This window comes from Anolis carolinensis, chromosome 6 (assembly GCF_035594765.1).
Source record: "Anolis carolinensis isolate JA03-04 chromosome 6, rAnoCar3.1.pri, whole genome shotgun sequence".
NCBI lineage: Eukaryota > Metazoa > Chordata > Lepidosauria > Squamata > Dactyloidae > Anolis > Anolis carolinensis.
The window spans coordinates 17,020,243-17,046,956 of record NC_085846.1 but is presented as its reverse complement, the minus strand read 5'-3'; the positions used below and the strand labels follow the sequence as shown (position 1 = coordinate 17,046,956).

Here is a 26,714-nt window from a genome sequence, read left to right as displayed (position 1 = left end):
TTTCTCCCCTGGAATGATAACCAAATTTCTGTTGGGTTTAACCACCAGGCGGTGCCAGAGGTTGTGCCTTTTTTCCGCACAAGGAGACATCAATATCACACCAGTCAAAAGAATGTCTTTTCTGCCTTGTCAACTTCCCAAATCCGTGTTGTTCTAGTGTTATGCAGCCACTCCTCCAGCAAGGTCAGGAATTCTGACTCTCATCTCCCCTCAACACAATCACCACCACCCTTTCTCTTCTCTCTCTCTCCCTCTGAACTTCTATCTATCCTCCCCTCCTTCTCTAGCCAAGCCCCCAGGAAGGTGGGGTGGTGGGTCTCAGGGCTGAAACTCTATCTCTTTGCTTTACTCCTGCCCTCTTAGTTCTGCAGAGGGAAGGGGAAAGAGAAGAAGAGGAAACTAGAAAGATCAATGCAAAGAAAAGAGGGTTGAGGAGGAGGAATGTCTATGTCACTGCTAGGGAGCTGCTAACTAGCCACGTTGTACAAGAGACAGAGGAGCAAGGAAATTCAGGGATTGGTGCCAAAGATAGAGAGATGAACGGGATCTAGTGGGTAGAGAGAAGGAGAGATTAAGGAGGCAGAAAGAGTTGGAAACAGCTAAAAGATGGAAAAGAAAGTCAGATATATCTGTGTGATTGAAGAAAGAATAGAAAGTGCAGTACTTTGATACCAAGTTATGTTGAGGGCCAAAACTCAGACACTGTAAACAAGACAGGTCGGAATCCAGGAGAGACTGAAATTTTCCTGGCACAAATCAGCTGGTAAGGGGTTGCCCTCCACTTGCTCTCTTGAATCAACCTAGTCCAACGCAGGTAAGATCCCCAAATCTGTTGTGTCTGTCACCTGAGCATTGCCTTCCTGTCGGGAATCTATCTGATGGTCTTTGCTTGAGTTTTGCTATTCAGATCTGTCGTTTCATCTCACCTCGCCTTTTTGGATTTGTATTTACTATACTCTCCCAACTATCCCAGGTTTTCCTCTCCTTCTTCCACTTCTCCCCTTTGTCTTCAACTTATTTTAATTGCTGCAAACTGAGGTCAAAATGTTAAAGTAATTTGCAGTCCATTAACTTAGTGGAGAGAGAAGAAGGGGGAATCTTCTGCTTCCCAGTGAGCTTAGGCAAAAGCAAACTACTGCAATATCTCCCACTTTGCCTCTTGAATACTTTATGCCACCTTGACCACAGTCAAATGTTGCTTGGCCAGGGGTGTCCCAGTTTTCATATGTGAATTGTTAAGAGGATATGCATATGGAAGGTGAAGGGTTGGAAGTGCTTCTTCATAAAGGGCCACTGCTCCCATAATCCTTCAGCTCTGCATGGACAGTTGTTTTGGGACCTGCAGTCCTCATAAAGTGGGAAAGGAAGGGTATTTAATTGTCTTTCTGACAACTGAATGTTTTTTTTTATGTTGGAAACCACCCTGCATCCTCTCAAGGAGATGGAGTGGTATATAAATAAATTATTATTATTATTATTATTATTATTATTATTATTATTTAACTGAGGAAGGATGAAAATACTCTCCCATGGTTCTGAGTCACCTCTCTTGGTTGGTAGCCCAGAAGCAACGTTAATCTTGGCCTTGGCCTTCATCATCTAAGACTGACCATATTGGGCATAAGATCTTCATGCCCCACCAGTACACTGTGGGAATCTAATACAGTAGTTGAAAGGAACTAGGTCTCAGAGCAGTCACATTATTTGTTTTACACACATACACATATAGACATACACTCACATGCTTCTACACTTAGGTTTCTCCAGTTGCTTTGAGTTTACCAACAATAGGAAATTGTGATGGCTTTTTTCCAGTAATAATGGATTTTTGAGCCAATGGTGGTATAGTCTTGAATGCCCAATTAAGTACCGTAAGCTTTGCAAGATACCTGTTCTTGGTATTTGGAGCTTTTAAAAAATATGGATCTAGATATCACTCGTATTATGGTTTCTCTTTAAAAACATGACAGTAGGGATTGTGGTGATGGAAGTCTGCAACTTTGAAATTGACAAATAAACCACCTTGACCTACCATTACCAGTGTGAATTCACTGATCTGTTGGTTTGTTTGTTTCTTTATTTAAGTAATGTACATTTTCTTCTTATACTGGATCAAAAGAAGATTACAAGCATTTAAAAAACAGGGTATTTTTTAAAGAAAAGAACACCAGTGGATGCAGCAATATTTGCAGTTTATCAGCTTCTCCATGTGAATGACCCCAAAACAGGATAATTGGGCATTTATACTTTCTTTGGAGCCCCCGGTGGCGCAGTGGATTAAACCGCTGAGCTGCTGAATTTGTTGACCAAAAGGTCGGCAGTTCGAATCTGGGGAGCAGAGTAAGCTCTCGCTGTCAGCTCTAGCTTCTGCCAACCTAGCAGTTCGAAAATATGCAAATGTGAGTAGATCAATAGGTACCACTACTGCGCTTCATGTAGTCATGTGAGCCACATGACCTTGGAGGTGTCTATAGACAATGCCGGCTCTTTGGCTTAGAAATGGAGATGAGCACCAACACCGGTGGTGCAATGAGTTAAACCGCTGAGCTGCTAAACTTGCTGGCTGAAAGGGTGGCGGTTTGAATTCAGGGAGCGGGCTGAGCTTCCGCTGTTAGCCCCAGCTTCTGCCAACTGAGCAGTTCAAAAACATGCAAACGTGAGTAGATCAATAGGTACCGCTCTGACGGAAAGGTAACGGTGCTTCATGCAGTTATGCCGGCCACATGACCTTGGAGGTGTCCAAGGCTCTTTGGCTTAGAAATGGAGATGAGCACCAACCCCAGAGTCGGACACGATTAGACTTAATGTCAGGGGACAACCTTTACCTATACTTTCTTCAGCTTGTGTGGCATATTCCCAGCTTCCTTTGGGACCAGTATTATCCATGTAGTATACAGTGGGCCCTTGATACCCACTTAAGTTTGGTTCTAGGATTCCCTGATGATACCAGAATCCATGGATACCCAAGCCCTTTTATACACAATGGCATAAAACATGGCATAAATCTTTTTGTGGGACATTCTGCAGCACATTTTGCTATAGTTATTCAATGACTATCTCATAGAGCCTCAACCAATTCAACATTGTTTGTGGCATCCACAAAAACGAAGTTTTTGGGGTATAGTAAAGTAAGTATGGCACAGTTAACCAGGAAATAACACTTTCAAACCAGGAACAGAAACATTTTCAAATTTTGTTACATAGTGGGGGGCTGGGCTGTGGCGCAGCTGTTGAGCAGCTGCCTTAAATCACTCTGACCATGAGGTCATGAGTTCGAGGCTAGCCCGTGGCGGGGTGAGCACCCGTCAATTAAAAATAAAAAATAGCCCCTGCTCGTTGCTGACCTAGCAACCCGAAAGATAGTTGCATCTATCAAGTAGGAGATAAGGTACCACTTATAAAGTGGGGAGGCAAGATTAACTAATTTACGACCTGGAATGAGGAAGTGCCGTCAGTATGGATGATGAAGCAGCTGCTCCCCCCTGTGGCCAGAATCGAACATCCCCTCAGAAGATGGTTAACTTGCCTCTGCGTGTGTCTCTCAGTCTCTGTTTGATGTGTTTATGGGCATTGAATGTTTGCCCTATGTGTGTTATAATGTGATCCGCCCTGAGTCCCCTTCGGGGTGAGAAGGGCGGAATATAAATACTGTAAATATATATATAAATAAATAAATAGTGTAATTTTATACACAATATTTTGTGCATGAAACAAAGTGTGTCTACCTCAGTGATTCCAAACTTTTGGGCCTCTATGTGTTTTGGACTTCAGCTCCCACACTTCCTGACAGCTGGTAAACTGGCTGGGATTTCTGGGAGTTGAAGTCCAAAACACCTGGAGGCCCAAAGGTTGGGAAGCACTGGTGTACATTGACCCATCCGAAAGCTAACGAGTCACTATTTCAGTTATACACGTGGACAATTTTGGAGCATTTTGTTATCCAGATATTTTTTATCATCATTCTTATTAATAGCAGCAGCAGTAGTAGGAATAGTAGCAGGAGTATTTATACCCCACTTTTTCTCTGCCAAATGAGACTCAATGCAGATAGCAGATGCTCAACCTGTGGCACAGGATTAAGTCTTGGAAAAGGAGGCAAAAGCTGGACTGCTTAGCTGTGGCTGTGGGCTTCTCTCTTGCAATATCTTCTTTTCTTGACCACTGATGCTGAAGGGGTTAAAGTGCTTGGCTGGGTGGGACCCTGGGTTATGCGGACACTCCAACCCCTGTGACTGATGCAAACTATGCTGCAGCCTTTTGCTCGCCCCCACAGCCAGCTGCCCCGGCTCCTTTTGTTTCAGCTGCTGCGTTCAAATGCCAGCGGATGAATAAATAAAGGGATCCAATGGCTGAGAAAGTATGGACAGCTATTTCACCCCCCCCCCCCCCAAACTCCCCAACTGCACCCCACCCTGCCCTGAGATAACAGGGTCATAGCAGTGGTCTCTTTAGTCCTGTCTGCAGCCCAATGGAGCAAACTACCCTTCAAGTAAGGCAGGGCTTTGAGGGAGGAATGGGCTGGGATTTGGGGGCGCTTGAGAATATGGCCCCATCTACACTGCCATATAATGCAGTTTGAAACCTCACTAAATGGCAGTGTAGCTTATGTTAGCATCACAAAGCTTGAAAAGGTTCCTCTTTATGGATGACATGCTTGTGTGGGGGATGCTGGGGATTGTATTCCAAAATACTGACTTCTCTGCGCTCGTTCCATTGGACAAGCTACTTGTACAGTCGGTCTTTCACATTTCCAGGTTTGACTTTTGCAGATTTGAATATTCAGAAATTTTATTAAAATGTTTGTTGTAGGAATTGCCATATGACAGTCAATTTCTACTAGACATTGCCCATAGAGTCATGCTGGAGGACCTTTAGATTCCTGGATAGAGAACCTTTGTATATCATCCAGCTGAAGTTGACCATAGAATCGTATTGGAGGACCTAGAGATTTCTTGGCTTGTTGTGGAAAGAAGGATTGGTGATAAAGCTTCTGTGGAAACCCCCTTTTCCCTTGATAAGTCTCTCGGGAGTGAATTTCCCTTCTGAGGGGTAGATTTTTCTCACTTCCTGTTATCTCACCCCTGTTCTTAACTATGAGTTGCTTGTAAGTTGGATTTTTGTAACTCAGGGACTGCCTGTAGTGGTGTTCTCTCAGGTTTAAAAAAATAGTTTTTTTTTTTAATTTGCACTTTCTCCACATTCATGGGGGTCCTGCACTAGTAACCATAGTTAATATGGAAGTCCTACTGTTAATCCATTTTAAGGTCTCCTTGGAATGGTACTTGTGTTCTGAATGGCTAGATTCCTATGTTTTTGCTATGCAATTTAACCAGTTGACTATTGCCATTAATTGACTAGTACAGTAGAGTCTCACTTATCCAACATAAACGGGCCGGCAGAACGTTGGATAAGGGAATATGCTGGATAATAAGGAGAGATTAAGAAAAAGCCTATTAAACATCAAAATAGGTTATGATTTTACAAATTAAGCACCAAAACATCATGTTATACAACAAATTTGACAGAAAAAGTAGTTCATTACACATTAATGCTGTGTAGTAATTACTGTATTTACTAATTTAGCATCAAAATATCATGATGCATTGAAAATATTGACTACAAAAATGCGTTGGATAATCCAGAATGTTGGATAAGTGAGACTCTACTGTAGCTGGTTTGCTGGGTATAGTGGGCCTTTAGTATCCGCTAGGGTTTGGTTCCAGAATACCAGGATACCAAAATCTGTGGATGCTCAAGCTTATTATATACAATGATATAGTAAAATGAAATGTCAAAATCAAGATATATTTTTGTAAAAAATATTTTTGTAAAAAAGCAAAATATTTTCAAAAAGTGGATGGTTGGATCTTCAGATGAAGAACCCAGGCCTGTAGCGAGGGGAGGGGGGTTTAAGGGTTTAAACCCCGCCCCCCCCCCCCGCCGAAATTTTTCAGGTTATAAAAAAAACCTGGTTTACTCATGAATTTTAACTGGTTAACCCCATGCTAAGTCTATGAGACGCACAACATTAAGAGTCCCTCCAGGCACTATTTCAAGCAGATATTGACAGGTTTGTAGAGGGGGGGGGGTGCTAGGGGTTGAACCCCCCCGAAATTTTCAAAACCCCTCCTGGGTACGGCTCTGGAAGAACCTGTGGATACTAGGGTTGACTGCATCCATTTCCTAATTAATCCTGGATCTGACGACAGTAGTCAGTCTAAAAAAGATTGATGCAGTGCAGGCTGCGGAGATGTTCAGATTAAGCATCAAAGTTCAGTAAGGTTGCTTTCTAAAGACTGCAATTCCCAGCATAAACCAGTAGCCATGCTGGTTGGGTGATTTGTAGCTCAAAATGTATTTCTCCTGCAAGCTGTGGTCAACAATGCGGTGAGACGGACCCTGAATGGTGGGTAGCAGCATGGAATAGGGAAGCATTGTTTGGACATCCTTCTTGAAATAACTTGAAATATCACTGGCTTGTTAATTCTGCCTTGTGCCGGATGATTGGAAAAGAAACTAGGGAATTTTCATGCAGTGCTGCCATACAAACCTGTCAGATTCATGTTTGAATTTTTAGGTAGTGTCCTGTTCATCTATCACAGGCACGGGCTAACTTGGGCCCTCCAGGTGTTTTGGACTTCAACTCCCACAATTCCTAACAGCCGCTAGGCTGTTAGGAATTGTGGGAGTTGAAGTCCAAAACACCTGGAGGGCCCAAGTTGGCCCATGCCTGATCTATCATGTCCTAGGCTACATCTACATCGTAGAATTAAAGTGTCATGGCTCTATGTTATAGAATCATTGGAGTTGTAGTTTTACAATGTCTTTCGTCTTCTTTGCCTCATTAAATTACAGTTCCCAGGTTTCCATAGCATTGAGCCATGGCAATTAAAGTGGTATCAAACTGCATTAATCCTACAGTGGAGATACGTCCCTAGATGTCATATAAATCTATTTGCTGCAAGAATAATCTACAGTAAATTAAATCCTATATTTGTGTAAAAAAAAAACTATTCATAGAATGTTTTAAAAAATAAGCAAGCAATCCTAACAAAAGCACTCAGAGGTCTTACTCTATTTGGACTAGTAATTGGATTCAGGGCTTAATAATGTTCTTTACTTTGATGAGAATGTTTTTGGCACCATACCTATGCAGGAATCCATGTGGAAAACATTATAGAATGGATCATCAGGGGTGCGGGGTGGATTCTTGAGAGATGAGTCGAAGCCAGCAGGAATCTAGCAGAACTTTGCTTAAAAATCCATTTGCATGACCTGTTCCAATATGATCTTTTCCATGTGTTTCTCTCTCTCTTCCCCCCCCCCCCCCCGTTTTGGTAAGGACTGTTTTCATTGAAGAGGACTGTTATCTCACAAGGAGGTTTAATGCCTTTGCTGTGATTTCTTAAACAATGTTGCCAGATAAGCCAGATAAACTTTGCAAGAGAAGATCTGCTGGAAGGAAGCAAAACTCTGTGGCAAAGCTCCACTTTTCTATACATTAATTAATTAAGAGTGCATTGCACTCCTCAAAAGCAAGCCTGGCTTACTGAACACGCCTTCTTATTGTAAAATGTTGTGACTTCAAGGGTAAACCTCATTCAGTTCAATAGGACTTATAATCAAGGTTATGAGGAGCCTTCGGTGACGCAATGGGTTAAACACTTGTGCCAGCAGGACTGCTGACCTGAAGGTTGGGTTTCTGACCTGAAGGTTGCCAGTTTGAGAATGAACTCTCTCTGTCAGCTCCAGCTCCCTATGTAGGGACATGAGAGAAGCCTCCCGCAAGGATGGTAAAACATCAAAACATCCGGACCTCCCCAAGCAACGTCCTTGCAGGGGACCAATTCTCTCACATCAGAAGCGACTTGCAGTTTCTCAAGTTGCCTTGACACACACATGCATGCACGCACACACAAAACAACCTACAACCAAGGTTATAGGAACCTTCCCCATTGGGTGCCTTCCAGACATTTGAACTGCAATCCCTACCATTCTTGTGTTTGCTATACTATTGCTGTGAGTGGGAGCTACAATTGAAAAGCACCATGTTGGGGAAGGTTTGTGTACAGAATAGTAGCCAAGAGGTGGCCGGATGGCCCAATGTATTTTGCCACTTCACCACAGAACAAGATACAACTGTTGAATCTTAATTCAGTATAGGTGACACATTATTTTCTGCTGCACTTGGTGCAGCAATCTGGTTTTGGGACTTCAGGACTAGATGGGTTGCATGCATAGCGGTTTTCCAACATGATCTCACATCCTATAGACTTGTCTTGTTCCCCCTTCATCCCAATTTATTGCATTCTTGACTCTATGACTGAATCTACACTGCCATATAATGCAATTTCAGTGCAGATTAACTGCATTGAACTGGATTATATGGCAGTGTAGTCTCATATAACACAACTAGCTGTGCCCGGCCACGCGTTGCTGTGGCATAGTATGGTGGTATGGGAAATAAAGTATTGAGGAATTGGTGGTAGTTAAGGTAAAGGGTAAAGGTTTTCCCCTGACATTAAGTCCATTATAAATGGGTTATATAGCTATGTGGAAGGGCCTTGAGTCTACACTGCCATATAATCCAGTTAAAATCAGATAATCTGTATTTTATAGGCAGTGTGGAAGAGGCCTAAGTGAGGCCTAACTCTGCCTGTCCCCTGGGCTGAGTGGGTTGCTAGGAGACCAAGTGGGGCGGAGCTTAGCCTTCTAACTGGCAGCAATTGGATAAAAACAATTATTCCTCTCTCTCTAATTAGGACTTTATTTTTCTTTTCTTTCTGTTGTATGAACGTAGAGGCATGGATGAGGGGTTGTGCTGCCAAGTTTAGTGTTTCTGGAATGTGTAGTTTTGTTGTTTTTTCCTAGGTTGAAATTTCATTACCCTTTTATATATATAGATGTAACAAAATTTGGAAAAAAAAACCTGTACCTGGTTTGAAAGTTATTTCCTGTTTAATTGTGTCATACAGTAGAGTCTCACTTTTCAAATATAAATGTGCCGGCAGAACGTTGGATAAGCGAATATCTTGGATAATAAGGAGGGATTAAGGAAAAGCCTATTACACATCAAATTAGGTTATGATTTTAAAAATTAAGCACCAAAACATCATGTTATACAACAAATTTGACAGAAAAAGTAGTTCAATACACAGTAATGCTATGTAGTAATTACTGTATTTACGAATTTAGCACCAAAATATCACGATGTATTGAAAACATTGACTACAAAAATGTGTTGGATAATCCAGAATGTTGGATAAGCGAGTGTTGGATAAGTGAGACTCTACTGTACTTACTTTGAAAGGAGTTGTAATACTCCAGAAACAATGTTGAATTAGCCGAGACTCTGTGAGATACTCATTGAAAAACAATAGCAAAATGTGTTGCAAAGTTTTTGCAGCTTAATAAATTTTTTTCCATGTTTTTATGGTAGAACCAATTTGGAAATGTCATTTATAACTCAGGAACAACACATGTTGCATACCATAATCTAGTTCAGTGCAGTTAACTAGGATTTTGAACCTGCATTATATGACAGTATAGATCCAGCCTATGTCAAACTCAACATGTTTTCAGGTATTCATTTAGTACACAGTTTGTGTCATTTAAAAAACCTAGCCTCAGAAAGGCAAATTTTAAGGTTGTCAAATTATTTTGAGATGCTGCACCATGAGCAATTTGACATGAGTGATCCTAAAGCAGCGGTGTTGTTGGACTCCAACTCCCACCAGCCTTCTCCAGCATGTCAAAGTTAATGGGAGTGGTAGTCTATATGTCAGGCATGGCCAAACTTGGGACCTCCAGGTGTTTTGGACTTCAGCTCCCACAATTCCTAAACAGCCTCAGGCCCTTTCCTTTCCCCCCTCAGCCGCTTAAGCGGCTGAGGGGGGAAAGGAAGGGGCCTGAGGCTGTTTAGGAATTGTGGGAGCTGAAGTCCAAAACGTATGTTTGCCCATGCCTGATATATGTTGTTTTCCCCATCCCTGCCATCAAACAGCGGCCCTGATATCAGTGGGATGGTGAATCTTCTCTGGTGTTTAACCTGAGCTGTCCAAGTGGCTGAAACTTCACTACACCGTTGCTATCTTTTGAGGTTTGTTTTCATGCCTTTCAATGGATACCAAAATCCATGGATGCTCAAGTCCCATGATATACAATGGAGTAGTAAAATGGTATCCTTCATGTAAAATAGCAAAATTAAGATCTGCTCTTTGCAATTTTTGGGAGGGGGTTAATTTGAAATCACGAGTAGTTGAATTGGTGGATGCAGAATCCATGGATATGGATGGCCAACTGAATTCAGCAGGAAAGCACTTTGCATTGTTCTTTTAATATCTGGATTAAAAGCAAACTCACCACCAGATCGGAACCACCAGAGCATAGTTTACAATCATTTTGGCTTTCCAGCAAGAATTGTCTACATCCGGATTAGGCTTTGCAGTTGAGCCTTGACTGTCACTGATTTGCTGCACTGAGCAGGTGGTGATGTTTTGGTCTGTGTTGGAAAGAACGTGCCTGCTTTGATTTCTGGACCTGATTCCCAGTTAAAGAGACAGGAGTGAGTCACTCTGGTTGGTTGATTTGTTTGTTATTCCGGTTGGTTGGCAACCTTAGACATCCCCATACCTTGTGGACTCTTTCCTCAATGGTTCACCCAGCTCAGGGTTTACATTCTGTGGAATTAGTGGATGCTCCTATCTTGGCTTTACATTTTCTCTAAACTGGAAATATCCAGAAGCAGAGGCTTGGAAGTCTATCTTTGGGTTATAGCTACCAGAATCCCCCAGACACCTTGATTCATGGCCATGCTGGCTGCAGGGTGTTGGGAACTATAGTTTCATAACTCAATGCTTCCAATCCTCTTTTCCAGGGTATTTTATGTTTAATGTGCTATGTGAGTAGGTTAAACTTTTACTGAGCCATTGCCCTATTTCAGAATTTTGTATAAGGTCCCACGTTTTCTTCCATCTACGTCTTTTATTCACTTCTGCCTTCCCTATCTATTTCCTCTCAAGATCCTTTAAAGTGAGATCATATTTTTGAAAAGAAATATATCCTTTTTGGCCCAGATCAGATGCTGATGGGGAAAGAGTTAAACCCGCCAGACAGCTGCAAAAACTAATTTGACCATGCAAACATTTCATCTCGCCCTGACCTTTGACCAAACTGTGAAGTACCATAGCAAAGGCATGGAGAGGGGGCATTTAAGAGTTTTTCTGCTGGGGCCCTGCTGGGTCTGTGTGTGTGTGTGTGTGTGTGTGTGTGTGTGTGTGTAGCAGTGTGATGGGGAAGCTCATCCTGCCAGAGATGGAGGCGTAATGACATAATTGAACATCAGTGTCAAAACCTGCCCTGTTAACCTCTTCCTCCTCCCACCACAAAGCCTAACTACTAGCTGGTGTTAATGGTTGCTTTTTTTTACTGTGACTGATGGGAGAGGACTGCTTTTCTTTTTGTATGCCTTTGATTGTAAGGTCTAAAGAGTAGGAAAAGTTGTGCAGTCAGCCTTCCACATTTGCTGAGGTTAGTGGCACACGACCTCCATGAAGGCAAAAATCATAAATAAAACATTACTTGGTTTAATAAAACTGAGCTTGATTGACTCTTAATTGATGTTTTATATGTTTCATGTGTTTTATTGTATTTTATATAGTGTTCACTTTTATGTTGTTTTTAGGCACCTTGTGCCATCTGTAAACCGCCCCAAGTCCCTTCAGAGAGATGGTGGCGGGATATAAGAATTAAGATATTATAAAAAATTTATTGTGTTACTAGTCTACTGGTATGGAGCCCTTGATGGCACAGTGGATTAAACTGCTGAGCTGCTGAACTTGCTGACTTAAAGGTCAGCGGTTCGAATTCAGGGAGCAGGGTGAGCTCCCGCTGTTAGCCCCAGCTTCTGCCAACCTAGCAGTTCGAAAACATGCAAATGTGAGTAGCTCAATAGGTACCGCTATTGATCTATGTTTCCCACTCCGGTGATGTTTTCTGCTCTGGAGGGAAGGTAACGGTGCTCCATGCAGTCATGCCGGCCACATCACCTTGGAGGTGTCTGCAGACCATGCAATGAAGATGAGCACCAACCACCAGAGTCGGACACAACTAGACTTTATGTCAGGAGAAAACTTTTACCTTTACCTAGTACACTGGTAATATACAACTCTAATGATATATATATATACACACACACACATATTACACCGCTTTAGGAATTTCTAGGTCCTCCAACATGAGTCTGTGGTGGAAGGTGATCACAGAATCACACTGAACATTTCTATCAAATCTGTGAATAATCAAATCTATAAAATTCAAAACTGCAAATGTGGAGTCAACAATTGTCAAAAAAATCTGTAAGGTCCAACTAAATTGACAACTTTCTACATTCAAGTCAATTTTTTACCCCTACATCTCATTTATATACTTTCCAACTGTTATGATTTGGAAATCCAAATTGACTCTGTGCTGTCCCTTTTTTCAGTTGCTTTGGAAATATCTCTTACTTTACTCCTTTGTCCTCAGTGTACTTCATTTGCTGCAAACTGAGTTCAAAGTACAAAATTCAGCAGGGAGGAGAGAAAAGATCCTTGCCCTTCACAGTTGGCTCAGGCCAAAGCAAACTGCTACAGCCTCCCTTAGCTTGGGTGTTCTCCCTCCTTGGTAACTTCTACCTTTTCATACACACTATAATGTTGCTTGGCCACTTGCGTCCCTGTTTCATTTGCGAAATGTTTAAGGCTGTGCCCTCCATCCTCCTGGCCCCGTCCCCTACTGAAGTGTGCATCTTTCTCTAGGGCTCTGGGCGGAGGCAGTGATGCAAGGATCCTTGAGTGGGAGGTTGAACAGCGACCTTCACAAACAGATCGCACAATGTTCTTGAGGCTCTTGAGGGTCAGGCAGGGGAGGGGGCTTGCCAGCATCAATGCCCCCCATTCATCCCTTTGGCGTCACTGGAAGGGTGAGAGGTGGGCGGAAGGAATGGAATGCAAGGGGCAAAGTGTGCCAGGGATTCATAGAGGTGCCCTTGTCGGCTTGGGATCATGGGACAAGGGAGGGTTCCCAGCCCATGCTGCCTAGGGGAAGGGAGTTTTGCATCAGTAGGCAACATTTGATAGACAACATCCGGAATATGCCACTCGTTGTCCTCTTAATCTTCTTTGTTGTGAACGGCAGTGCTTGGATTAGTTTTATTTATCATGTCCAAGCCTATAGATTTAGGGACTAAAAAGTAACTTTCCTGCTCTGATGGATTTGTGTTCTCCTGGGATGCATTTTGAATCCCATTGATCTGCAAGTAGGGTTGGCTAGTCAAGACTATTCCAGCTCCTGGGTGGGCATGTTAGATAATTACTTGCACTGTATTGATTATTTTAGCCATGAAACTACCTCTCCCATGTGACGTCTTTCTACACTTAGGCCCAGATCTGTTTTAGTCTCCCGTTTTTAATATTTTATACAGTATATTGATTTTTATGACTGTTTTACTGACGTTGATGTCTTATCGATGTGAAAAATTGTTTTTATCGTTTTATCGCTGTTATTGTATTTTTATGTCGGGCATGGCCCCATGTAAGCCGCTCTGAGTCCCTCTGGGGAGATGGGGCAGGGTATAAAAATAAAGTTATTATTATTATTAGAGTATTTCTGCCTCTGGTACCAAATTTTGTTAAATAATTAATGCCCAGGAAAGTATCTATACTTGTACATTGTCATTTAGCATCCTCGGGTTCATCTACATCATGGAATTAATGCAATTTTATAACACTTAGACTGCCATGGCTCAATGCTTTGGAATCACGAGAGTTGTAGTTTTACAAGCTCTTTAGCCTTCTCCACTGAAGAGTGCTAATACCTCACCAAACTACAAACCCCAGTATTCCATAGCATTGGGCCATGGCAGTAAAAGTGGTATCAAATTGCGCTGATTCTGCAGTGCAGATGCCCCTTTTCTGATAGGAAGGAAGAATGGAGGAATAATAATAATTTTTTTATTGTGTCAGAAGCTACTTGAAAACATACTGCAAGTCGCTTCTGGTGTGAGAAAATGGGCTGTCTACAGAGGCGTTGCCCAGGAGATGCACAGATGTGTTACCATACTGCTAGGAGGCTTCTCTCATGTCCCCGCAAGCTAGAGCTAACAGACGACAGCTCACCATGACTAGCAGATTCGATCCGGCAACCTTCAGGTCAGCAATCCAACCTTTAGATCAGCAGTCCAGCCGGCACAAGGTTTCACTCATTGTGCCACCACGGCTCCATAATAATTACAATAACAACAATATTCAAAACACAAAACACTTCTGTTTCCAAGCATTTCAGGTAAGGGATAGTCAACCTAAATTTGGGATAGTCAGCCTAAATGATCCTAAATTTTAGCCCATCATGAACATATTAGGATATTTGCAATTACAAGATGAGACAACAGAACAAAACCAAATAATCAGATTTGCTGCATGATGCCATGTAGGCAGAGGCATAAAAATAAAAACAGAGATTACACCAAAGCTTCTCTTCAATGTGCAACAGAACCCTTTGTGAAAGTATTTTTCTCCTCCTGTAATCTCGAGATAATGATTTACTGCCCCATATTACATTTCCTAGAAATACAGGATATTTATATTGCCACCAATTACAGTTTATTTCCATTATCACTCTGGTTGCATTCTATACTTTCTACCTATTCATAAAACTGTTTGAGATGGTGCTTCTTGCTTTTCATGACTATTTGATCCTATTGTTTACCTTCTCCTGACCCCTGTCCCTGGTGTGTCTCTGTGTGTATTGACGAAGTTAATTGTAGTAGTCCACCAAAACCCAAGCCACGGTAAATCTGTTAGATTTTCCGCTCATGAATGGGGCTTTATTCACCTAAGGAATTTGACCTCCCTGGCCCAAGATTTGCACACCTGCTGTATCTTGCATAAATTATCCGGGTCACTGAATGGATCTCCCCATGGCACAGAATGTGATTTATTTTTCAGGTTGAAAGAATTCACAGCCTCAGGCCTAACGTGCTTTCCATTGTTGCAGCTGTCCTCTGAATTTCCTCTGTTCATGTAACTTGAGTGTCAGTAAGACCTTGCCTACCTCTATACAGAAAAAAGGAAATCTAATTATAGTCAGCTATACCTTCTTTTGAATCAACCAAAGTGGGCTATACTAGATCTTCTACTTTGTCATTATGCTGCTGGGTGAAAAAAAATCTCGTACTGGTATATGTGCACACTTTGATGTCACATGTTTCCTTATGGCATCCCTGGACTTCTCTATATGAATTAAAAAATAATAATACTTTATAGGTGCTTTGATGCTGACGTATGACATCCATGACAATTTGTTTGCTCTGCTTTTCTTTGCATTTCAAACTTTTTAAAATTATGGTTGTATTGTGGGTACTTGCATATATTAGTATTAGCACACCTCCGCTTAACAGAAGATATGTTTCTTCGCATGCATGATAAGGGAGGTGTGGAAGTACAGCATCCTTTGCCATGTGGCCAAAAATAATGCAAAGGATTAGAAAAGCGGATTGTTCAATAACACCACAGGCAAGGAATATTCAAGAGGCAGTTTGCCTTCCTCTGATATATAGCCTACAGCGTTTGGTATTCTTTGGCAGTTCCCCAGCCAAATACTAAACAGGTGTGACTTTGCTCAGCTTCCAAGATCAGACAGGATCAGGTACCTTCAGGGTATTTAGATTTTTTTATCTTAGGGTGCATCTACACTGTTGAATTAATTCAGTTTGACATCACTTTAATTGTCATGGCTCAATGCTATAGAATCATGGGAGTTATACTTTTACAGGGTTTTTAGCCTTGTCTGCTAAAGAGTGCTGATGCCTCATTAAACTACAACTCTCACAATTCCATAACATTGAACCATGGCAGTTAAAGTAGAGTCAAACTGTCTTAATTCAGCAGTATAGATGCACCCTTAGTTGAATGGAAACTTTTAGCTCAATGATCGAACAAATTATTTGTATACAGGGGCAAGATGTAGAGAAAGAACTACTCTGCTTCTGAAGTAACTACACTGGCTTCCAGTTTGTTTCCGGGCGCAATTCAAGGTGGTGGCTTTAGCCTATAAAGCCCTAAACGGTTCGAGTCCAGACTATTTGAGGGACCGCATCTCCTCCTACCAGTCCATTCGAACCCTGAGATCGTCAGGAGAGGCCCTTCTCTCGGTCCCACCACCATCGCAAGCGTGGTTGGTGGGAATGAGAGAGAGGGCCTTTTCGGTGGTGGCCCTGCGGCTTTGGAACTCCCTTCCTAGAGAAGTACAATCGGCCCTCTGCTTGCTGGCCTTTTGATCACAAATTAAGACCTTTTTGTGGAGCCAAGTCTTCCCAGATGAATGATAATAGGCACCGCCAGATAGCAGCTGGTAATATTTACCTCTGAATGCTGCATTGGATCTGGAAATTGTTTCACGGGATTATGAAAAATGGAATTTCTTAGGATCCTTTACGAATGACCTCAGTGGCCTGAGGTTAGGGAATTTTTGAATGGTATTTGTTGTAAGTTATTAATTTGTTGTATATTTGTAGGCAAAATGGGTTTTTGCTTTAAAGTGTTTTATGATATTTAGTTGAATGTGTATTTTATGTATTTGTGTGTTTTTTAAACCATTGTTCGCTGTTTGAATCCCACCCATGGGAGAAAAGTGGGATAAAATGTCCCCAGCGATTGTCACTTAAGCAAAGTCTTGGTGATAGGTAATGGCAATGATCCTCTATTGCTGAGTCTCTGGAATGTTGCTTATTGGCAGTCTGGGTTCAGGCATGGCAATCAGCATTGGATAAACCATGGCCCCATCTACACTGACCTTTTAATACATTTAAACTGGTATTGAAGAAAGTGGTTTTGCTATGCAGATGGTTACGTAGGAAATCCTGGAACCAGTTTAAGGGCCAGATGGTGATTACGCAATGTATCTATCTCCAAACCATGCTTTGAGCCTGGCTTGGAAAGATCCTCCAAATCACATGGTCCAACGAAGTTCAACAACACCTGAAGGGTTACTGTTTGCTAACATGTGTTAGTACAGGCATGGGCAAACTTCAGCCCTCCAGGTGTTTTGGACTTCAACTCCCACAATTCCTAACAGGCTGTTAGGAATTGTGGGAGTTGAAGTCCAAAACACCTGGAGGTCTGAAGTTTGCCCATGCCCGTGTTAGTGGATAAGGATACATCGCAATATTTTTGCCACACTTATCATTCATCTAAAATTCCTCATACCAGGAACTATGTATGGAATCACAGCTGATGGACAGTAATGTCTATAAATCAGTTTCCAGCTATGTACCAATTTTAGTATATGTGCTGCCGAAGCGAGCCCTTTCCACCTCTGAGATTCTAAAATGCCAGCCTAAAAGGAACAATCAAAAACAACCTCTGGGTATTCAGAGTCACACATAATACGAAATGAGATTTGGGTGTTTGAGAACAAAGGGCCATTGATGGTTGAATCACATTGCCAAGGGAAAGGGTGGAATTTCACATCTCACCAGTTTGAGACTCTTGAAAGAGATGCTTTTGCCAGACATAAGCAGGTGGGTTAGGTCCAAAAATAACTAAAGGGAATTCACTGGCTTAGTTGAGCTGAGCAGGGGAGTGGGTTGAATGGCTTCCCCACTTTAGTCTGCCTTTCAGCTCAAAGCAAATAGAAATAAATCATGCAAAACCTACTATCCCTGCGTGCTGAAAAACACTAACAAAATTTCCATCTATCTTTAAAATATCATTTGCATCTCCTGCTGCTTCTGGGAAATTGGAATTCTGTGCCCAGAAAATAGTCAAAACCTGCTTCCAACAGAATTGAAATAAAACCATAAAACACATGTTGAGTTACTTATCTTGCCCAATGCTGCTTGATTGTAATACTGGGAGGCTCTCTATGAATTTACTATAGGTCAAAAGACAGTAGTGTAGCAACACTGGGAGGCACTTGTGAGTGGGAAGAGTGTTGAAAACCTGGTTAGTTGGGTTGGAGCAGTGGAAAAAAAATTCCACCTGTTGCAACAAACTTACTGGTCTTATTGGCACATTTTCCGAATGTTTTCAACCCCATGAAGATAAGAAATATTATTTCTGTTTTTCTAAAAAAAAATCTGATATTTTTAAGAATCCAACTTTATGCCCAGTGGCCCATTCTAAGTGGAATACAGAATGTCCAATGGGAAAAAGATGGCATTTGCTATCCCTTCTCTGGGTGCATCTACACTTGTCACAACTGTAATTGCCATGGCTCAATGCTATGGAATTGTGGGAGTTATAGTTTTAAAAGGTATCTAACTGTCTCTGCCAAAAAGTACAGCACCTCACCAAACTACAACCCCTATAATCCTATAGCATTGAGCCATGGCAATCAAAGTGGAGTCAAATTGCATTAAATCTGCAGATACACTCCTATGTAAAATTACAGTGGTGTGCTGTGTGAGGCACAAAGCTTTCACCATCTTTCTTCTTTTGGCCCCTGTAGGCTGGCAAAATGATTGGCAGATTCATTCTGTCAATCATTCAGGGAGAGAGGGTGGGTATTAAATAATAATAATAATAATAATAATAATAATTAATTAATTAATTATTATTATTATTATCATGTTAGCTGAAGACTTCTATGTGTACTGTTGCATCTGATCTTCAAAAGAGCTTTATTTTAAATGACAACATCCAGAATAGAAGCATGGGAATTGCAAGGTGCATCTACATTGTACAATTAATGTAGTTTGGCACCACTTTCACTGCCATGACTGAATGCCGTGGAATCGTGGGAGCTGTAGTTTGGTGAGACACCAGCACTCTTTGACAGGGAAGGCTCAAGATCTTGTCAAACTACACTTTCCAGAATTTCATAGCAATGAGCCAAGTGGTGCCATATCGCATTGATTCTACAGCATAGATACACCTGGAGTCCAAAGCTCAGATGTTGCAGCGATATGGCAATGTTCTTGCAAATGGTGAAGACTGGTGCTCTACATTGGTGTGAAGCACTTGCCCCAAACTGAAGGTTTTGGTAACTAGTAAGCCATTACTTGAATCCCCATCATTCTCTGCTCTCTTTCAGATCACGTTGGGTCAGCTGGGGGCCATGTCAGAGGGGGACCGGCCAACAAGCAGCCTAAGTCAAGCCAGCAGCACTGCCACCATCTCTTCCGTCTCAATGGGAGCCAAGGTGAGACATAACATTCATTTATGCTTCAAATACACCTCATACGCCTTGGCCAAAAAACTCATTTTATTCACAAAGTTTTAAAATAAATGTGTACATGAAGCAAAGCAAAGTTTTGAACTATCATAAAGCACAGGCGTTACTATCTGAGTCACCCAAGTGGTCAGTTTTGGATTTAGGAGTATTTCGGAATTCCAGATAAGGGATGCTCAACTTGTAGTAACTTTAGTAGGATTATTTATTTGGATCTGTAAGGTTAGGATTATATCATTCCCCCCTTTCATTACCATATGGATTGGGGTTTTTCAGAGCCTTTATGTGCTGTAGGGTGCATAAGGTAAAGGTAAAGGTTTTCCCTGACATTAAGTCCAGTCATGTCTGACTCTGGGGGTTGGTGCTCATCTCCATTTCTAAGCTGAAGAGCCGGCGTTGTCTGTAGACACCTCCAAGGTAATGTGGCCAGCATGACTGCATGGAGTGCTGCTACCTTCCCGCTGGAGCGGTACCTATTGATCTACTCACATTGGCATGTTTTCGAACTGCTAGGTTGGCAGAAGCTGGAGCCACAGTGGGCACTCACTCCGCTCCTGGGATTTGAACCTGGGACCTTTTGGTCCGCAAGTTCAGCAGCTCAGGGCTTAACCACTTCACCACCGGGGCATATAAATGGCAAAATCAATGCCTTTTGAAACCACTGTAAGTGCCATGGCTCAATGCTACAGAGTCATGGCAACTGTTTTACAATATCTTTAGCCTCCGTTACCAAGGAGTGCTGGTGCCTCACTAGACTAGAGCTTCTAGTCTAGTGTCAATGAAAGTGATAAGAAATTGCATTAAATCTACAGTATAGATGCACCTAAGGTGGGCCTTATATAGGGCAGTCTCATATGCTACTTTCTCTGTTACCTCTTCCAAAAAAGAGCAATGCTATGCCAACTGCGATCCCAGCTGGCAGAGCCCCTTTATTTGATCTATAAAGACATTTTTTCTGCTTGTGGGTTGTTCTGCTCAAATTGTGATTTGTGCTCGGTTTCATCAAATCAAGGAATATAGGACTTGGGACATCCTGTGTGGCTCCAATACAAGACCAGAATCCAGGCCTCCAAATATAGTCCTGCATAATCCAGGATATCTGGGAACCTACTGCTGTTCACTAACTGAAGTTATATTTACCATTATGTCTCCCATAGCGAAACACAGCCCGGACAGTCAAGAAGGTACACACTTTTGGAAAAAGAGCAAACTCCATCAAGAGAGACCCTAACTCACCTGTTATCATGCGTGGGTGGCTTTACAAACAGGTAAAAGAGAGTGAGAAAGCAACATGACTTGTGGCAGCCTAAAATGACATCCAACCATTTTGACTAGTTTTTGCTTCCAATTGTTTACTGAAACATCTGTAGTTACTTCTGTCATTATACATTAGTAGTGTATTGATTCCTTATAGCTGGAGAAAGGTGGGATAAAATGAAAGTAATTAATAAACTAATAAGCCCATTATGATCCATCAGCAGAGATAGCCGCTTATAAGAATTCCCCTTGCCCGAGCTCCCTTCATATTTGAATAGCCATCCTTCTTTAGCAGTCTACTGGGAAAATAGGATATTGATAGATTGGTGGGATTCTTGTGTTTCTTGATAAGTGTAATGGTGACTTTTGATGCCATTTCTTCTTTTCCTTTTTTTTAACAGGACAGTTCAGGACTTAAACTCTGGAAACGGCGTTGGTTTGTCCTTTCCAATTACTGTCTTTTCTATTATCGAGGTAATTGGAATTTATTTTAGTCCCGAAGTTTAATCTGAGGCATTTCAGAAAGGAATATATTGTAATGTACAGTGAAGATCCAGTTCCAGGAAGTGCCATGAACACAAAAGAAACTGGGTGATCACATTCAATATGCACAAGCTCATTCCTGCACATATTGTACTTATGCCCAGGTTTTCAAGTAACTGATATGTTTTATGTTTTTTTATGCTGTTTTATACTATATTGTTATATTGTTTTAATTTCATGGATTGTTTTAACTTATGTCGATGTTGGGCTCGTGCTCATATGAGCTGCCCCGAGTCCCTTCGGGGAGATGGAGGCGGGATACAAAAATAAAGTTATTATTATTATTATATTATTAAATGATAGAAATGTAGACACATGTGCTTTGATGTTTTTGCATTCACATGGCCGCCATTTACTAATATGAAGCACACGATCTGTGGCTGTTACTCTTAACAGTAGTTAAATAGTTAGTTGCAAATTATTTGTTTCCAGACAGTCGTGAAGAGAAGGTTTTGGGCAGCATCCCTCTCCCTAGTTATGAGATTCGGACAGCGTTCTCCAAAGAGAAGAAGAACCGTCGCTTTGTATTCAAGGTCAGTCCTTTTCTGTATCCTCATTCATGCTTATGACTCTGCTGGATCAAACCAAAGTCTTACTTAATTCAGTCTCTTCCTTCTAACAGCAGCCAACCAAATTTCTCCAGAAACGCTAACAGTGGGTCATAAGTGCATGAGCCTCTGCTGCTTTTGCTTCCCAACAACTGGTGTTCAGTATCTTGCAGAAGTTCAATTTTATTTATATTTTAATTCTATTGGCTGATGTCTGGAGACAGATCTCATTCAATATATCTATCTCACCTAGCTGCCACAGCTGCATATTTTGAGAGAAACACCATAAATACAGGAAGCTTCTCAGATTACTGCTTTGAGATCCTCTACTACTGGGGAGTAAACCTATTCACTTCCATTTGAACATGTCCCATTTTGGATGATGCTTTATTATCCCTGCTTCTGAATAATAGAGTTATTTTTGATTTAAATAACTCAATTTTTGGACAGTGCATCATGACCCCCTGCTTTAGGGGAGTAACATTATTCACTTTTATGTGCACAAGTCTCTTTTTGGATGATACTTCGTGATTCTCATTTCTGGGGAACATAAACAAGCTCTACGGCCTATTTGACAACCTTGGTTTTCCCCTTCTGTCTGTCCCGAGTATGGCATGATGTCCAAGGTGAATCTTCCATATATTGTACAGGCACAATTGAGTTCCCTTTCCTTTTGGATGAGCATAAGCAGTTACACCTGCTGGAAGAATGTAACTTCTTTGACATTTTTTCCCCTTCCTTTATTCTTAACATCCCTTGTTACATGCCTCTACATTATACTCTCAACTTATCAATGGGTATAAGAAATTCTGTAATTTTGGGACACAAACCTGCTCTCAACTTATTTACGAGATCAACTTATTGTTAAGTACAGTTGATTCTCCACATTTGCACATTCTCCACTGTTAGCCTACAGAATATGGGATTGTTTGCCTGAGCGAATTATTTGTTAATATAATAAGAAAACCTCTTGTGGTTGAAATTAAGGCTCTGGCAGGAACATTACCAGGCAAACATATAGCAATAATGAGACGCCCACCATTTGGAGACATGGAAAGCTGGTCTGAGTCTGATGGATCTGGAAGCCAGAAGTCTTGGCTTACTTGGCAGAGGCTGTTGAGCAGAAAAGTTGGGCTTGATGCTTGTTTACTTTCAAGAGCTCTCATATTGCTCTAAATCGGAGAACACGGTTTGCTGGCAGCCATGCAGGAAATGCATCAGGAGCCAAGAAGTCTACTATGGGTTCTCCTTTCTTACAGCTATTCAGCAATTTCTCTCTCTATATATTTGCTGCCTCCTTGAGGATATTTTGAGTTCTACAGGGACCTCTTTTCTTTCCCTCTTTCAGGCTGAACATTCTGGCATGAGAACATATTACTTCAGTGCAGAAACCCAGTTGGACATGAACAGTTGGATCAAGGCAATGAACCAGGCAGCGACAGCTGAGTGTGACTGTGGAAACTAGTAAGGCTTGTTGTGTGCAGCCATATGCTGGATTAATTCTTGCATTTGTAGCCAAGAAAAAGCCAGGTTGTTGGCTGATGCAAACAATGTTGATTATAGCATTGGAATAGTACCTTTCCAGCATGACCAACAAGGTGTTCTTCTGCACCAAAGAGAACCAGGCAAGTTTAGGGAGCATAGGACAGATGTGGGGGACACAGCTCTGTCTTCTGACCCCAGCTTCTGCTACCTGAGATGATTTTCCCATTCTGCCAAGTGGTTGGAAATAAACTAAAAATCAATTCCTTATAGAAAAATCAAAACAACTGTTCTTATAATATCCTCATCTATGCCATTAATGGAATTCAGTTCCCTAGACAATCTTTTGATGCATTATTCTCTCGTCCTCTGGTGATGGAGATAATGCACCAAAGAACGGTTTAGGGAACTGAGTTCCATTAATGGCACAGAAAGGGGATATCATAAGCATAGTTGTTTGGAGTTTTCCATTAAAAAAATTATTTTTAGTTTATTTACAGCTAAAAGGTCAACAGGAGCCCATATTTATTGGTTGGCAAGGAAAGTTAAATTGTATGTTATTTGATTGATGGGAAGGGTGGAAAAAATAGATTTTTCATTGATGTTGTAGATCAGGAATGGGCAAACTTTGGCCCTCCTAACCGTCTGTTAGGAATTGTGGGAGTTGGAGTCCAAAACACCCAGAGGGCCGAAGTTTGTGAGTAAACACAAATGCATTGCTTAAGCAGAGCTTTGAGCAATCTATGGTCAAATTACTGTTGGGGGACTACAGCTCTCAAAATTCCCCATTCATCTTGGGGTTTTGGGAGATATAGTCCAGAAAACTTTTCCAGGTCTGATTTAGAAAGAATGTCTAATCTTCTTTTCTGCCCCACCTCAGCACCCGGGGTCTCCAAAGCCAGAATGTGTCCACTCATACCAGCTTTGAAGATGTCAGGGAGGTGCCAGACGACTATGCCAAAAGCACCGAATCACTGGAAATTGCCCATCTCTCTGAGAAACAGGAGGACGAGGCCTCTTTATCTGAGAGCCTCCACCAGCAAGATAGTCAAAAGGGCTCCCCTCTCCCCAGGAGGATTTCTTTATCCAGTTCTGTCAACGGGATCTACTATCATGAAAGGATAGAGCAGCCAGATTTAAGGTAAGCACTGAAAACATGGAATAGCAAATGGATAACGGGGAGATCCAGTTCACCAGAAGTGGGTACTGTAGGAAGCAGGAAGTGGTGGCTGTGGGCACTATTTTGCTTCCCAAAGTGGTCTTAAGTTTTATTTCTGCCTATTCTTCTATGGCAAATAGCTTTTATAGCATTTGTAGTTATGTTTGTGAATTGTATCTTTTGCATTTTATATAGGTTGTGTTTTATGTAGATTGTTCTTATGAGGAAGGGTAGGGTCTACATTGAACGATGATGATGACGATTCTTTTTCTTTTTGGGCCATTCTCTCTCATTGGCAGCTCCTTGTCTTCCCAGACGTACGGCTGTCCCTCTCCCATTTCTTGCACAAAATTCATCTCCGGGCCCCGATCTCCAGCCCCTCCTCCCTCTGAGAGCCCACCCCCTTCCTCTCCTTCTCGGACCCCTCAGACTTCCCCTATGCTTTCCATCCGCTCCTCTCGCTCCTACTCCCTTCCCTTGACCCCAGCCGAGTCCCCACGGATACCTGAGGCTCACCTATCACCCAATCATGTCCACCGGAAACCTCCACGGACAGCTGCAGCACAGGCATCCTCATGTGAAGACCTATCATCTCGGGCTTCTCCGCGGACTCTTGTTGTGCGTCCCAACACTCCCATGGGAAGGGTTGATATCGCCCCCAGCGAAACCCCTCCGAGTAACCCCTACGGCATACTGGCACCTGGCACCAGGGGCCGCTCCCTGACACCTGCTGACCGCTACGATGTCCACCCCTCCTCTGAAGAACCCTATGGCAGGCGCTTTGCTCGGAGCCCTCACTCGATCAGAGCCCGACCTCTGGGTGAGGACAGCTTCATGGGCACACTGGGGAGGCCACAACAGAATAGGGTAAGTAGACATCCTAGCAATAGTGGGCATCAATGTCCTGGGTTTTGTATTTCCCCTGACTTTAAACTCTTCACTGCGTTCACTTTTCCTAACAGTTTCCAGATCGAGGTTATATTTCTCCATCAACTGGACCAACACGTGCTTTGGTCATGAATCGACTTCATGGCCGACTGGTAAGTACTGATCATACGTGTGTTGGCACAGCACTCTTTGAGTGTGGAGAAATCAGGGGGCCTTTAGGACTACATTTCCCAGAACCTTCCACTCATTATGGCCACAACTATTCTGGCTGGAAAAGTTAGGGAACTATACTCCAACAGATCCCTTAATTTCTCCCAGTTTTGCCTTTTCTTTCCCACTCACTTTGTCTCTTCCTTAATTGTTCTGTATCCTGCCAAATATACAAGCGCTAACCCTCCAGAGCAGTGGTTCTCAATCTGGGAACCCAGATTTTTTTGGCCTTCAACTCCCAGAAATCCTAACAGCTGGTAAATTGGCTGAGATTTCTGGGAGCTGTAGGCCAAAAACATCTGGGGACCCCAGATTGAGAACCACTGCTCCAGAACATCAGGTCTGTTGACTTTACTATCTCCTCTCCCTACTTACAGTGAACAGGACTGTGTCTAATTTCCTCTTAAAACAAAAAGGTAGAAACTTTTGGACCATTCTTTGCCAATGTAATCTAAATTCTGTACTATTTAAAGTCCAATTCTGCCACGCAAATGATCACTATGAAGTAAGTATCCTGCTTACTTGTGTAATTGCTCTGCCATCTTTCAAGCTGCATCAAAGACTTGAAATTTGGCTTCTTTCAAAACCACACCAAAATAAATGACAACGATCTTAGAAAGCCCCACTGGGCAACTAGTATTGTATTCCATCATTTTTCTGCAGAACTGTCCCGCAACCTGCTATAAGCTCTGCTCCTTAACATTGCCTTCCCCTTTCCTACAGATCACCCCCCATTCAGCCTCCTCAAGCTACCTGCACCTACCACCCTTGCCCCCCACGCCTAACCGATCCACCCCTGGGAAAAGGACATCTTTAGGGAATATGGTATGTGATATTTTTGTCTTTGTCCCTTTGTCTGTTTGCAGATTGAAGGTGACAATGTTTAAACAGCACAAAAGTTGGCTCTATGGAATGTTCAGCAATGGGGATGATGATGATGGTGAGGGTGATGATGGTGATGATGGTGGTGATGATGATGATTTATATGTCAATTTTCTGTCAGTATGTACTTACAAGCACTAACTGTCCAGGCCATAAAGACCAGTGTTGATGCTGGCTTGTTTGTTCATTTACAGCCTTTATCCTCTATTGTTGAGCCAATAGGGTTCCCAAAGCCGCTTAAATATTGTTGATTTGAAAATTCCCTTCAAGGAAAGGGGAATGGCAGTATGGAAGGAATTTTAAGTCAAACACATGCTCGCCGCTCTTCTCTTTGCTAGAGATCAGAACAATGGTACAGTAGAGTCTCACTTATCCAACACTCGCTTATCCAACGTTCTGGATTATCCAATGCATTTTTGTAGTCAATGTTTTCAATATATTGTGATATTTTGGTGCTAAATTCGTAAATACAGTAATTACAACATAACATTACTGCGTATTGAACTACTTTTTCTGTCAAGTTTGTTCTATAACAT

General features: G+C 42.0%; 1 protein-coding gene across 4 annotated transcripts in view; it reads left to right on the top strand.

Moving 5' to 3' along the window:
* Window positions 1–222: 222 nt before the first annotated feature.
* The window catches only part of plekha4 (pleckstrin homology domain containing A4), a 44,140-nt gene continuing 17,648 nt past the window's right edge, over window positions 223–26,714 (top strand). Inside the window, exons 1-10 of one of the 4 annotated variants that reach the window (XM_062984118.1) lie at window positions 223–814; window positions 19,072–19,179; window positions 20,367–20,477; window positions 20,868–20,940; window positions 21,442–21,542; window positions 22,906–23,021; window positions 23,920–24,180; window positions 24,498–25,065; window positions 25,161–25,238; window positions 26,020–26,121. In XM_062984118.1, coding sequence (XP_062840188.1) covers window positions 19,096–19,179; window positions 20,367–20,477; window positions 20,868–20,940; window positions 21,442–21,542; window positions 22,906–23,021; window positions 23,920–24,180; window positions 24,498–25,065; window positions 25,161–25,238; window positions 26,020–26,121 — 1,494 coding nt within the window. In that variant the 5' untranslated portion in view covers window positions 223–814; window positions 19,072–19,095. Of the gene's footprint in view, window positions 815–4,404; window positions 4,490–19,071; window positions 19,180–20,366; window positions 20,478–20,867; window positions 20,941–21,441; window positions 21,543–22,905; window positions 23,022–23,919; window positions 24,181–24,497; window positions 25,066–25,160; window positions 25,239–26,019; window positions 26,122–26,714 lie in introns of those variants that run through there. The other 3 variants (XM_062984121.1, XM_008118911.3, XM_062984119.1) reach the window with 3 other exon arrangements.